We start from the raw sequence: 15,268 nt of genomic DNA, 5'->3' as shown, positions 1-15,268 counted from the left end.
TATTACAAAATACCAGCTACTTTAAGGGATCTGATAGCTCTTATAACTAAGTCCATCATGCTTGCTGCTGGTTTCCCCCTTCAAATACATGTCCAGGGACCTGAAGAACAGTTACCACTTACTTAGAATCTTTAAAATAAGTCAGGTTGCTTTTCTAGTTTTGGAAGAATGTCTCCTCTATTTGTCTTTCTCCCAGGGCTTGCTAAGGTAGCCTAATGACCCTTTGCAAAGGTTCAGTCTCATACTCCCTCTTGTGCTGTACATGGGAACTGCATTCTCTCAGGACTGACCAAAAACTATGGTGCTGAAATCAACCTGACTAGAGGGGAGAAAAAAAAGGGAACTAACATTTTTTTTAAAGTAAAAAAAAAATTACGTTGGGCGTACCCAATGTAGGGCTTGAACTCATGACCTGGAGATCCAGAGTCACATGCTTTACTAACTGAGCCAGCCAGGCACCCTCAAAGGGAACTAACATTTGATAAGCATCTACGTTATTCTCGGAACCTCTGAAGTACCTTCTCATGTCTCTCATCAGCCATTCAACAGAAAAGGAAACTGAAACTCAGCAAGATTAAATGACTTTTCCAAGTATCCATGGATAAGAGACAAAGCAGACCTAAATAAAGGAAAGAACTGGAAAAATCAGTGGTGTTTGTTGCACTATAGAATAAAATTCGACCTCTTTAGCAAACTTGATCAGATCTTTTTTCTATCTTTATCTCTCATCACTAATGCTTTTGGTCCCTGCTCCTGGACACACAGAATGACTTTAAACCTCAGTGTTTTTGCACAGGCCTTTTCTACCTTGCATGTCTTCGATACCCCTCCTTTATCTAGAAAACTCCTTACTCATCCTGCCATCCATCCCACCCTTCTTACTTGGAGATAATTTAATCACCCTCTCCTTTGTACTATTTCTGGACCTTAGGCTTGCTGTTGATACTGAGAGCTGAAGTAAAATGTTCAGCCCTAGGAAATTAACACTGCTCATGCTTTCGTTCAACAACTATTTATTTATGGTATACCGGTGTGGTAGCAGTCGAGCACTAGGAAAACAATAATGAGCAAAACAGAGTCTATTCTCACAGAGCTTAGGTTTTAATGAGGAAATCAGACATTAAATAATCACATCAATAATTAACATTGTGATAATTGTTTTGAAGGAAAAGCAGTGAGGATACAAAAGAAAAGGCCATTTTGGTGGCATGATCAGGAAAGGTTTTTCAAATTAACATTTAGGTGGGATTTCTGAAGAATGAGGTAGGCGAAAATATGGGGAAGGACACTCCAGTGAGGGAAGAGCATGTGTAAAGGCACGAGGAACTCTGAAAAATGGAAAGAACACATTGTGGCTGGAATACTCACAATAGACTGAGAGAATTACATGCATTGAAGATGGAGAGAGACGTGTGGGGCAAATTATAGCATCCACTTAAACAATATTATTGATTTTGGATTTCATCCTGAGAATAATGGAAGAGAGACAATAAAGAGTTTCAAGCAGGGAAATGATATAACCAGAATTTTAATATAAGGAGAGTAGTCTCTGTGGAGAACAGCTGGAGAGAGGGGCAAGGATGGAGGCAAGGACACCACCTAAACAGCTATTCATTTATTTAGCTGTTTCATTAATATTTATTTTATTTATTTATTTATTTAAGCTTTTATTTATTTGACAGAGAGAGACACAGCGAGAGAGGGAACACAAACAGGGGGAGTGGGAGAGGGAGAAGCAGGCTTCCTGCCAAGCAGGGAGCCCGATGTGGGGCTCGATCCCAGGACCCCGGGATCATGACCTGAGCCGTAGGCAGACACTTAACGACTGAGCCACCTAGGCGCCCCTATTTTTATTTTTTTAAAGATTTTATTTATTTATTCATGAGAGACACAGAGAGAAAGAGAAAGAGGGAGAGAGGCAGAGGGAGAAGCAGACTCCCCACTGAGCAGGGAGCCCGATGTGGGCCTCAATCCCAGGACCCTGGGATCATGACCTGAGGTGAAGGCAGATGCTTAACCCACTGAGCCACCCAGGCGCCTTGTTTCATTAATATTTATTAAATGCCTACTATGTGCCAGATTCTATCCTAGGCTTTGAGGATATAGCAGCAAATGAGATAGATAAAAGCCCTTCCCTGATGGATCTTATACTGCAAAAATCTAGGCAGCAAATGCTGCTGGTGGTGGTGATAGAGACGAAGAATGTGTTAGTTGGCTTGGCCCGTCATAACCAAGTACCACAGACCCGGTGACTTAAATAACACAAATTAACTTCCTCTGGATAAGGTCAAAGTGTAATAGAAGATGTTGATCGGTTAGGTTGGAAGGACAAATAGGTGGTTGTGGTCAAAGAATAGAATTTCCGAGTTCAAGATTTCAAAGGTAGAACGGTTTTGAGTGACAACAAGATGAGGCCACTGGAGGGGGTGACTGAGATAGAGTGGAGGTCACTGGCGATGAGAAAGCCAAATAAATGAACGGCTAAGATGTTAGATGATGTTTTTCATCGCTTTTCACGGCAAGTAATGGGAAGCTGAGCTTCAGCTGTATTAAATATAGGGGAATGTTACCTCACATATCTCAAAGTCCAAAACCAAAGTGGAATTCAACGTTGACTTAATCCACTGGCTCCAGCTATGTTTCACTGCAGTTTTCTCAGTGTGTCCCCTCCCTCACTGTGTCAGCTTCACACTCAGTCTGCTAACAAGTACAAGTCCCTTTCCTGGGAGACCTCTCAGAAGTTCTAAAATATTCCTTTGAATTATGAATCATTCCAAGAGATACCATGCCATCCAAACTTAGTGAGCCATGGACTCTTTCTCTGGGGGGACTTAGTGTTCCATGAAATATACTTTTGAGGATGCTGCTATAACCTTTTAAACAATGGTTTTTGGCAACCAAATCAGTCACGGTTAGTGGTTAACCACAGAAACTTACTCTGGCTTATTTATGGAAGAAAAGAACTTATTATATAACATTGAATAGATCATAAAATATCCAGGGAGGCTGGAGAACCAGGTTTGGGGGTATGTGTTGCAGACATGCTGGGGAAGACACCACTGCTGTCGCCACTAACCCTAAGCTCGTACAGCCAACACTACCAGCTTCCAACCCTGCACCCCACCACGGGCACTACGACCACCATTCTCCCAAGAACTCAGTCAAATTTCTGCTACAGAAAGCTGCAGAAGGTGTGTCTGATTGGCTGAGCCTAGGTCATGCACCGGTAGTCTAGCTGCAGAGGCTAGGAAAGCAATTATCTGGTATTTCCAACTTCTAAAATGGAAAGCGGGTTTTGCCTCCCTTCAAAATTTATAAGGTGAAGGATTTCTTAAATCTAAGAATGGGATTTTAATGCAGTGGCCGAAAAGAATCTTAAAATGTCCATATAATCTACTAATTTGTTTGCCCTACATGAACTCTATCCTTCCCCACCCCTGCCCCATATTTACACTTCAGAAAAATCCCAGTTAATATAATGCAACTCAAAGTGCAATTACCCACTCACTTAAGATGGTGCAACCCAAAGTCTCTTCATTTACTACATCCAGTTACAAATCTAAAACCTCTAAGTGATGACCTTGGAGTCACATCTGTAAATGTGATATCTTAATTAGAAAGTTTACCACTATGATCAGCAAGGTTCTGTTGTGGTTAATAGGAGCCATTCTAACTATTTTAGTCAGAAAAGCCTTTAATACAGAGAATTAGGTACTAAAAAATCAGCGGGAGGGCTATAGGAAAAGATACTGGGCTGGGCCTCAAGGAATGACTCCTATAACAATATAGACTGTCCTGAAAAAGGACATGAAAGTTTTACATCAATAGGGAAGGTGGAAAATCAGGAATCTACCTTCCTAGTCTCTGGTCCCAGGATCATACCACCTTAGCTAAAATCTGGGGATAAGGAGGCCACTGTCCTCCTGAAATACACAACCATAGCTACAAGCTGGGCCCAGGAAGCTGCTGCCGGAACTGTCAGCTCCAGAGCCATGTCTCACCGGCAAGGTCGTGGTCGTACCAGCAAAATGAAGGCCTCGTACTCTGCCAACTCTTCCCCCTCTTCCCAGTTCAGGTCCCTCATGCAAGCATCACCGTAAAGTGAGTTCACTGCTCAAAGGCAATACTGAGCAAGGTAGCATGATGGTAAATAAAGCAGTCTGTAAATCCACCAAGAGTGATGCTATAGTAGAAAGAAGCTTGGTGGGAGAGAAAGACTCTCTTCCAATAAAGTCAAATCCCTGCTTTGTCCATGATAGGAGGCAACCAGGGTAATCGAATGGATTTTGATTCAATGCCTGTCTGGAGCCTCTGGATTGTGGCACCAAGTCCAGGGGCTCAGTGTTGGTTGCTGCTGCTGGCGAGGTGGGCACTCAACAGTGTCAGTCCTGGAGAAGCTGTGTCATGGTGAGCTGTAGCCCTGATGCCGTCCTGCTCCTCGGGGCCTTGAGCGGCCCAGGAGGGCAGTCACATTTTCCTGCCCACAGAAGGGAGGGGAAGTGGTATTGAGGAGCTGATGGAGCCAGAAGGGTCTTGCCGACAAGATAAAGGAACAGAGCGAGTAGACTGCCCACTGGAGGCTGATAAGAAAATAGACATCTCCGCAGATGCTTTCATGGAAGGATGTGCCAGGACCAGGTGGGATACCCTACATCTCAGAAGACGTCAGCAAGGGCAGTGTCTCCTATCTGATGTCATGACACTGCATAATTCTCTGAGATTTAGATGCCACTCAAGGGAGAAGCAAATAAAAATGTAAGGGGTGCCTGAGTGGCTCCATTGGCTCAGCATCCGACTCTTGATTTCGGCTCAGGTCATGATCTCAGGGTCGTGGGATAGAGCCCTGTGTGGGGCTCTGCGCTCAGCAGGGAATCTGCTCGAAATTCTCTCTCTCCCTCTGTATCTCCCCCCTAAAATAAATAAATAAATCTTAAAAAAAATTTTAAAAGCTGGCAATTTAAACCTCAAATACCTTAAAAATCTCGGATCTGACTATAAAAAATTTCTGTTTTCATGAAGAAGGGGGGTTTCAGAACGAACTTTTGGAATATACAATTATGTTCCTGTTTTTTTGCAACTGTATTAGTTATCCTGAAAATGTAGACCCACTATATAGCATAGGCATTGATGCATTCCTTGAGTTGGTTGACTAGAACTGCCTCAGGGGGCGCCTGTGTGGCTCAGGTGGTTAAGCGTCTGCCTTCGGCTTAGGTCATGATCCCAGGGTCCTGGAATCGAGCCCCACATCAGGCTCCTGGGTTGGTGGGGAGCCTGCTTCTCCCTCTCCCTCTGCCTCTTCCCCTGCTCATGCTCTCTCTCTCTGTATCTCTGTGTCTCAAATGAATAAATAAAATTAAAAAAAAAAATAGAAACTGCATCGGATGATATAGTGGTTAAAAACACGGATTCACCAAATTGCCCACGTTCAAATCCCAGCTCTGATACCTACTAACTTGGGTAAGTTAGTTACCCACTGTGTGCCTCAGTTTCTGTATCTATAAAGCATAGATGATAATGATGGTAATAGAACTAAATCCACCAGGTTATTAGGATCAAATGAATAAATATCACTGGAAGGTTTAGAACAGTTCCTGGCACATAGTGCTATATAAATATTTGCATTATCAGATGAGGAATGTTTGAAATCAGTAGTCTTGAAACAAATTTAGGTTGAATGATCCTTGAAAGAATTTTGGAAAACTATGTACTTTTAAGTTGATACCTTTATCTTGATTTTTTTTTTTTAAGATTTTATTTATTTATTTGAGAGATAGAGAATGAGAGAGAGAGAAAGCACACGAGAGGCGGAAGGGTCAGAGGGAGAAGCAGGCTCCTCGCCGAGCAGGGAGCCCAATGCGGGACTCGATCCAAGACTCCAGGATCATGACCTGAGCCGAAGGCAGTCGCCCAACCAACTGAGCCACCCAGGCGCCCTTTATCTTGATATTTAAAAGTTTCATTATTTAAATAACTGCCAAAGTGGTGCCTGGGTGGCTTGGTCGTTAATCGTCTGTCTTCAGCTCAGGTCATGATCCCAGGGTCCTGGGATCGAGCCCCACGTCGGACTCCCTGCTCCGCGGGAAGCCTGCTTCTCCCTCTCCCACTCACCCTGCTTGTGTTCCCTCTCTTGCTGTGTCTCTCTCTGTCAAATAAATAAATAAAATCTTTAAAAATAAAATAAATAAATAAATAACTGCCAAGGACATAATTTCTGGCATACTGTAAATATTAACATTTAAAAATAAAATTTGTCACTTTTCAGAATGTATCCACTAGAATCTAAGTACCACAGAAATTTTATACCCACCTCATCCACCTAAAACTAATACATGCATAAGCTCTTCTTAATAGTTGTAAATTTGATATCATAGTTCCTCCTTAAACTTGTATTTTTCTCACTCTACTCATAGAATTTTAACCTAATGAAATGCTTTATATACTTTAAAGTATTTTATTGATCACCATGCCATACTTCTCTATAGTAAAAATATGTACTTAATTGGAATTAAAATGCTAAAATTTCCTTTGACTGTAAGAAGCTATGTTAGATAACTTGCATAACTTATTTTACAATCTTTTGCCCTCTTTCTTTCCCTTTTAGCTGTCACTGTGGTGACCTGCTATATTAGGAGATCGAGGACACGTAGCTATAACTGCATTCCCTTATCTCTTTTTTTTTCAAATTTTTATTTAAATTCTATTTAGTTAACATACAGTACAATATTGGTTTCAGGAACAGAATTCAGTGATTCATCACTTACATACAACACCCAGTGCTCATCACAACAAGTGCCCTCCTTAATACCCATCACCCATCTAGCCCATCCCCCACCCACCTCCCTCCATCAACCCTCAGTTTGTTCTCTATCATTAAGAATCTCTATGGTTTGTTTCCCTCTCTCTTTTCTTCCCCCCGATATGTTCATCTGTTTTGCTTCTTAAATTCCCCATATGAGTGAAATCATATGGTATTTGTCTTTCTCTGACTTATTTCGCTTAGCATAATATACTCTAGCTCCATCCACATCATTGCAAATGGCAAGATTTCATCCTTTTTGATGGCTGAGTAATATTCCATGTATACATACCACATCTTCTTTATCCATTCATTAGTCGATGGACATTTGGGCTCTTTCCATAATTTGGCTATTGTTGATAATGCTGCTATAAACATCGGGTGCATGTACCCCTTTGAATCTGTATTTTTGTATCCTTTGGGTAAATACCTAGTAGTGCAATTACTGGATTGTAGGGTAGTATAAAAAAAAAAGAGTGATGCATTTTCTTATCTCTTGCTTTCTGCCTCAAGGTTCTCTGCCATTTCTGTACGTATATTCCCTCAGGAAATTAACTTCTCTGAGGCAATCCTTGATCAATAAAGATAACCAGCTCAATAATAAACCCTATTTTGACTATCCCTCCTGGGCTTCACTCTCCTCAGTTTCCCACTTCTGTTCTCTAGAATCTCTTCCTGAAATCTATGATTTGTATAGAAGGCCTTATCTCAGGCCCAGCTTTTAGGGGAACCTAAGCTAAAAACATAAGAGTTAACAATTTTGGGGGGCACCTGGATGGCTCAGTCATTACGCATCTGCCTTCGGCTCTGGTGGTGGTCCCAGGGTCCTGGTATGGAGCCCTGTATCGGGCTCCCTGCTCCGCCGGAAGCCTGCTTCTCCCTCCCCCACTCCCCCTGCTTGTGTTTCCTCTCTTGCTGTGTCTCTGTCAAATAAATAAAATCTTAAAAAAAAAAAAAGAGTTAACAAATTTTTTTTTTTTTGAAGATTTTATTTATTTATTTGACAGAGAGAGGCACAGCGAGAGAGGGAACACAAGCAGAGTGAGTGGGAGAGGGAGAAGCAGGCTTCGTGCTGAGCAGGGAGCCCGATGCGGGGCTCGATTCCAGGACCCTGGGATCATGACCTGAGCCGAAGGCAGACGCTTAACGACTGAGCCACCCAGGCACCCCAACAAATTTTTTTTATTTAAATTTTTTTCAAACATCTTTCCAGATTCAGTTATCACTATAAGAATCATTAGGATGTCAATCAAAACAATAAGCATTACAAATGCTGATAACTGTTAAATATAAAAGTATAACTTTATTGAAAGTGCATCTAATTAGTGACACAACTTTCTAAAAATGTGGTTCATGTATCTGTGGGAAGAATGTTACTTATGGTTAGCAGGATTCAGCATTAACTCTTTTATATCAAAAGTAAGTCTCAAAATGTTAAAAACCTCATTCTGAGGCGCCTGGGTGGCTCAGTCGTTAAGTTGCTCGGCGGGGAGTCTGCTTCTCCCTCTTCCTCTGCCCCTCCCCCTGCTTGTGTTCCCTCTCTCGCTGTGTCTCTGTCAAATAAATAAATAAATAAAATCTTTAAAAAAAAACCCTCATTCTCAGTTTCTAAGCACGTGCCAAATTTTTTATTAACTCATTAATGAGGACCAGCAAAATGACAAAACCAACTCAAAGGAGGGTATAAGAAATGTACATATATATTGTCAGTAACAAAGGAATACTGAAATAAGACTGCTAAATCAAATACATAACTGGTTAATGAGCTATCACATTTAAGGTTCTCTTCTCCCTGGGAAAGAAATCATTTTCATCTTATTCTTTTTCTTATAAGTTAACACCTAACTCCATTGAGTTGTAAAATGTCTGTACCCTATTTAATAGTAAATGATAAATCAAATTAAGTTGTATTCTCTTGGAAAATCAAATAACCCTTTATGCCAGCTTGTTACAACAATGCTCTACAAAAACATTGAGTTCCACACAATTTTTCTCAACACTAGTTATTATTTTTAGAAATATAAATGCTGAGAAATGGGGGCGCCTGGGTGGCTCAGTTGGTTAAGCGGCTGCCTTCGGCTCAGGTCATTATCCCAGGGTCCTGGGATTGGGTCCCCTGTCGGGCTCCCTGATCAGTAGAGAGCCTGCTTCTCACTCTCCCTCTGCCTGCTGCTCTGCCTACTTGTGCTCTTTATCTCTGTCAGGTAAATAAATAAAATCTTAAAAAAAAAAAATGCTGAGAAATGTTCACATAAATAAATACATGGGAATGGAAAGAGTTTTGTTATTGCAATGGCATTAAAGTCTTTCAACTCATAACTGAGTGATGTGCCCCAAAGTCACAGTGATCTAACATCAAAAATTTCAAATGATATATCAGTTGATAATTCAATTAGGTCATCTTTCAATCATGTTGTAAGCGAAGAAGTAGAAAACATCTACTTTGTGAAAGAATTTGTTGCCAATTCATTAGTCATTCACTTTCTCAATTTCTGGGAAGTATACCACAAAGACTTACGAAATACTTGTTAACTACATCCCAGACTTTTTCACTTGCCTTTGAGATATATTGTATAACCCAATTTCTCAGAAATGGCTAAGAAAATCTTTGCCAATCTGATATACTTTGAGGGGAGGTGGGTGGGGGATGGGTAAAATAAGTGATGGGGATTAAGGAGGGCGCTTGTGATGAGCACCATGTGTTGTATGGAAGGGTTGAATCACTGTATTGCACACCTGAAACTAATATTACACTGCATGTTAACTGGAATTTAAATTAAAACTTTTAAAAAAATATAATATACTTTGATAAAAATCTATTTATTTTATGTGATTTAAGTATGTTTTAATCAAACACTTAGCTTTCATTCAATTTATGGGAAAAGTCTTATGTATTACCTAATGGCCAAGTCAGTCTTCACGTTAAATCAATCAGCTGCATCAGACTTTCAGAGATTTCAGTTTGGAGAGTTGGAATAGGTGTTTTAAAATCAAATGTATTGGCATATAAATTACATACAGTAAAATGTATGTTTACAGTACAATGAGTTTTGACAAATATATACACCTATGTAACCAACACTTCCATCACCACAGAAAGTTCCCTCCTGTGACCCCCGCCCCCACCCCCTGCTACTCCCCTCCCAGGTAACCACTATTTGATTTCTTAGACTATAGGTAAATTTTGCCTGTTCCAAAACTTCATACAAATGTACTCTTCTTTTTTATGGTCTATTTTTTCACACAGCATGTTTTTAAGAATGCATCCATGTTGTTGCATGTATCAGTAGTTTGTTCTTTTTTATTCTCAGAAGTATCCCTGTGTGTGAATATACCACAATTTATCCATTTATTTGTTGATAGACATTTAGGTTGTTTCCAGATTTTGGATATTATGAATAAAGTTGTTATGAACATTCTTGTACAAGTTTTTGTGGGTTTTTCTGGTTTTTAAGATTTTTTTAAAAAATTTATTTGACAGAGAGAGAGAGCACAAGCAGGAGGAAGGGCAGGCAGAGGGAGAAGCAGGCTTCCCGCCGAGCAGGGAGCCCGCGATGCAGGGCTCCATCCCAGGCCCCTGGGATCATGACCTGAGCCGAAGGCAGCCACTTAACTGACTGAGCCACCCAGGCACCCCTACAAGTTTTTGTTTTTGTTTGTGGACCTCTGTTTCATATAATCCATATAGTCATAATCTTGGAATTGCTGGGTTACACAGTAAGTACATTTTTAACTTTATAAATTTAAACTCCCAAACTGTTTACCACAGTGGTTGTACCATTTTACATTTCCACCAGCAGTATACAAGAGTTGCTCTACTTCCTCTCCAACACTTGATACCATCAATTTTAGCAATTCCAGCAGGTAGGAAATGGTATCTCCTAGTTCTAATCTGCATTTCTCTGATGCCTAATAATATCACACATTTTCATATGCTTATTGGCTATTCACATATCTTCTTTTGTGAAGTATTTAAGTCTTTGCCCAGTGGCAACATTGTAATTCCATTTTTCAATTTAAAATAAACATGTTAACATGACTCTCTGTTGACAACTATCCTAGCTCCAAATTCTAAGATTAATTCTGAATCTAGTATATGTGCTGCCGAAGTGAGCACAGATTAATTCTGAATTCTAAAAGGTGAAGGCTTGTCCTGAGTTTGTCACCTAGATGACTCAAACTTTCTTCTATGCTTCCTTAGAATTCTCCCTTGGGAAAGACGCCTTTTTAAATAATAATTGGGGACTGGAAGAAGCAAATTTTCAACATTTCCACTATACAACTTGTCTGAATTCAAAACATCTCCAAATGGTGCAAATTGCCCATTTCTAATGTCAGATTTTGCTCCTAATAGAACTATGCTGGGGCACCTGGGTGGCTCGGTTGGTTAAGTGACTGCCTTCGGCTCAGGTCATGATCCCAGCATCCTGGGATCGAGCCCCGCCTCAGGCTCCCTGCTCAGCAGGAAGCCTGCTTCTCCCTCTCCCACTCCCCCTGCTTGTGTTCCCTCTCACTCTGTCTCATTCTCTCTGTCAATTAAATAAATAAATAAAATCTTTAAAAAAAAAAAAGAACTATGCTTAAGACAGAACTATGGACAGGACAAAAAGCCTTTAATCATGGAAGCTTAGTACTATTTCAGTTTTCCTTTGTTTGGTACCCCAGAGGTTTTTACCTCTGGTAAATAGAGCAATGCACCATATTAAGATTCAAGGTGAGAGGTATGCTTTTTTTCCTGTGAAGTGGGGAAAGGTGAATAATGAAAAGGGAGGTGGGAATGATAACATTTCCTGGGAAAATTTTTTAAAAAAAATATTTTATTTATGGGGCACCTGGGTGGCTCAGTCGTTAAGCGTCTGCCTTCGGCTCAGGTCATGATCTTAAAAAAAAAAATTTGTTTTTAATTTATTTATTTGACAGAGAGAGACACAGCGAGAGAGGGAACACAAGCAGGGGGAGTGGGAGAGGGAGAAGCAGGCTTCCCTCTGATCAGGGAGCCCGGTGTGGGGCTCGATCCCAGGACCCTGGGATCATGACCTGAGCTGAAGGCAGTCGCTTAACAGACTGAGCCACCCAGGCACCCTGGGGAAAAATTTTTTTTAATCGTGATAAGATATAACCACTTTTAAGTGTATACTTCTATGGCATTAAGTACATTCACATTGTTATGCAACCATCACCATCATCCATCTCCAGAATTTTATCACCTTTCTCAACTGAAATTCTGTAAACACTAGCTCCCCAGCCCCCCTTCCCTTAACCCCTGGCAACCACATTCTACTTTGACTATGAATTTGACTGGTACCTCATATGAGTGTAGCCATATGATATTTATCCTTTCATGACTGGCTTGTTTTACTTAGCATAATGTCTTTAAGATTCATTGATGTTGTAGCATGCACCAGAATTTCCTTTTCTAAGACTGAATAACATTCCATTGTATGCATACATCCCATTTTGTTTATCCATTCATCCATGGATGGACACTTGGATTGCTTCCATCTTTTGGCTATCGTGAAAAATGCTATGAACATGGGTGTGCAAATATCTATTCAAGTCTCTGCATTCAATTCTTTTGGGTATATATCCGGAAGTGGAATTGGTGCATCATATGGTAATTCTGTTTAATTTTTTGAGGAATCCTGGGAAGTCACTTTTAAGAAAATGATCTGAATATCAATTCACTAAAGTTTCTGTGTCTATGTATCTCTTATAAAGTCTGTACCCAGATTGAAAACTCCTGTTCTGAGTCACACCTTGGAACATAAGGGAGGGAATGCAATGTGTGGTGGGAAAAAAAGCATGAGTTGTTTTTTTTTTTTTAAGATTTTATTTATTTATTTGAGAGAGAGAGAATGAGAGAGAGCACATGAGAGGGGGGAGGGTCAGAGGGAGAAGCAGACTCCCTGCCGAGCAGGGAGCCTGATGTGGGACTCAATCCAGGGACTCCAGGATCATGACCTGAGCCGAAGGCAGTTGCTTAACCAACTGAGCCACCCAGGCGCCCCCAAAAAGCATGAGTTTGAAGTAAGAGAGGCATGGTTAGAATTCAGTATTTATTTAGTCTAGAAACTGTGGGCAAGCCAATTCCCTCTCCATAGTTTCCTATTCCATAAATGAGGCTAACAATACTTATCCCACAGAACTATAAAGAGAAGAGATGAAAGGAACCTATCAGAGAGGTCGACAATTCACTTGAAACTACACTGTTGTGGGAGCTTGGGACACGGAGAAGCACGGCCACCTGGTAACAGCCACAGATGTGCAGAGAATACAATATAATGTAGTGTGGGGCCAGGACTTGACGTGGTTGGCAGAGTAGGTACATGAGAAAGGTCAGGAAAGGTCTTAGGAAGAGGGGGCAGTGGAAGCAAGCCAAGCAAAGACACAAAAGCATAAAAAAGCACGTTGCGAGGGGAACTTGAACAGTTAAATGTGGTGTCACCACAACACAAAATGCAAAGACATGAAAGGGAACAAGCAGGCAGCTTCTTAAAGGCCACGGTAAAGATCTTGACTTTATTCTGTGCCTTGGTTTCATTGTATACTTCAAATTCTTCTGTAAAATGAGGACTGTTGTATACCTTTCTCATACGGCTGTTAGGATTAAACACAAACGAAATAGGATAACGCACACACGACACTTAGAAGAGTGCCTGGCACATACTGAGGCCCAAATATCTCCTCCTGTTAATACTACTGTCTTGAGGTGGCAAGAAAGGCTTTAAGCAGGGGAGTGACATTGTCACATTTGCATTTTGGAAAAGATCAGCAGAGGGAAGCAAGGAGGATGGATTGTAGGAGGAGAGAGTGTTGGACTCAAGTTAAGAGGCTGTCACAATAAATAGTCTAGGAAATAGAAAAAGCCTGCCCTGCCCGAAAACAGTGACCACGAGGAGAGAGGGAATTCAGCTTTTTAATAGCAGAAGAGATGAGCTCTGATGCCCATTTGAATGTGGGAGGAGCAGGAGTGGGAAGAGTCCTAGATGAGGTCCTCATGGTTAGTTTTCTTCCTGCAGTGATCTCCATCCCTCCCTCCATTCTCCAATAACAAAAAGGCCATCACAACACATTTCCTTTCAAAGTTTTATTAAAGTTTAAAGGAACAATTAATATTTGTAAATTTTTTTTGTTAACCTCAGTACAAAAATACAGTTGACGACTTGACAAAATTGGCTCCACCTAGGGCTTGAAGGTTTCTGTTTCTGTAATAGTAACAGGGAAAAGCATGCTTCCAGCTGGGGCTGAGTCCAAACACACAGCCACTCCCGCATACACATGCGTGCGAACAGGGAAGCCCAAGCAGAAGAGGATGGAAGTTGCCGGGATTCAGGAAGAAGCCCAAGATTATTCCCAGGAGAAAAGGAGAAGAAACAGGCTGGTCTCCTCGACGGGGGTAGAATTTCTGATTTACATTTAAGTTTGTTTTTTTAAATGATAAACTATTTCTGCAATTTTAATACTGTAGAAAAGATGCTACTGGTCTCCTTTCACCACCAAGGTGAATAAAGCGGGAGGAAACGGAAAAAGATTCAAATATTGAAGTGTGAGGAGTACACCTCCAAATGGCTCAAGTTTTGTGTCAAAAGCTGTCATTCTTTACATTCCATGACAAACAGACATCTAGGAGGGGGCAGGAGAAGGAAGTTTGCTGTGCTCCACTGGATCCACAAACGTGGAGACCAGCTCCTGTCAGCAGAAGTCTTCCACAGTGAGAGCGCTCCTCCCCACGTAGGCAGGAGCAAGGTTTCCTGGTTGGTTTAATTGTTCTGAGCGATTCCTCAATATTCCCTCCCCTGCTGCTTTCCTTCCAGAACACTAACTCTTATGAAAGAAGGGATATATTCATGTTACAACTCATCTTCAAGATGTTTCTCTCTGAAGGCATCCCCCGTCAGCCTCTCCTGAGCTTCCTTCATCCCCTGAACAACTGTGAAATAAAGGTTGGGGGGAGAAAGTATGAAGTAGGTTTTTAATATCTGACATTTGACAACTAACATAGATTTTTATTATAGGAGAAATATGACAGGAGCACAGGATCTGGACTCTAGATCTAGTTCTGGATTTTAGTCCTGGAAAGTTATTTACCTCTTTGAATTTGTTTCCTCATCTATAAAATGAGGTAACGTTACTTACTTCACACAGGATTAGTATAAAAATTAAATGAATGGATAATAAAAGAGCTTTATAAATTATGAAATACTACAAAAATACTACTAGTTACTATGGCTTATCCTCCAGGATTAGGGCTGAATCCCTGTCACAGACTACAGATGTTCACTTGTCTTTAAGGGAATAGAAAACAACCTCCTACCATCCCCATGATAGTCTTTTGATGAATGCTGCATTTATTTTTCATTTCCTGTGGAAGTTACAGGAGAGCATGTGTGTGTGCTCAGAGGGGGTATGGTCTTCAATGAAGGAGGCAGTCATTTCTAGCATCAACCATACCGAGAAGCAACCAAGTTCTCA

The 15,268-nt window shown here is 40.9% G+C and overlaps 1 protein-coding gene across 1 annotated transcript in view; it reads right to left on the bottom strand.

Moving 5' to 3' along the window:
- Positions 1-13,868: 13,868 nt before the first annotated feature.
- TXNDC12 (thioredoxin domain containing 12) overlaps positions 13,869-15,268 on the bottom strand; it is a 32,678-nt gene continuing 31,278 nt past the window's right edge. The window contains exon 7 of the mRNA XM_032429084.1: positions 13,869-14,726. Within this exon, the coding sequence (XP_032284975.1) occupies positions 14,647-14,726 (80 nt within the window). The 3' untranslated portion in view covers positions 13,869-14,646. The remainder of the gene's footprint in view (positions 14,727-15,268) is intronic.

Source organism: Phoca vitulina, unplaced genomic scaffold, assembly GCF_004348235.1.
Source record: "Phoca vitulina isolate PV1807 unplaced genomic scaffold, GSC_HSeal_1.0 scaffold2, whole genome shotgun sequence".
Lineage (NCBI taxonomy): Eukaryota > Metazoa > Chordata > Mammalia > Carnivora > Phocidae > Phoca > Phoca vitulina.
The sequence above is the reverse complement of the archived record's forward strand: the minus strand, read 5'-3'. Positions and strand labels throughout refer to the sequence as shown.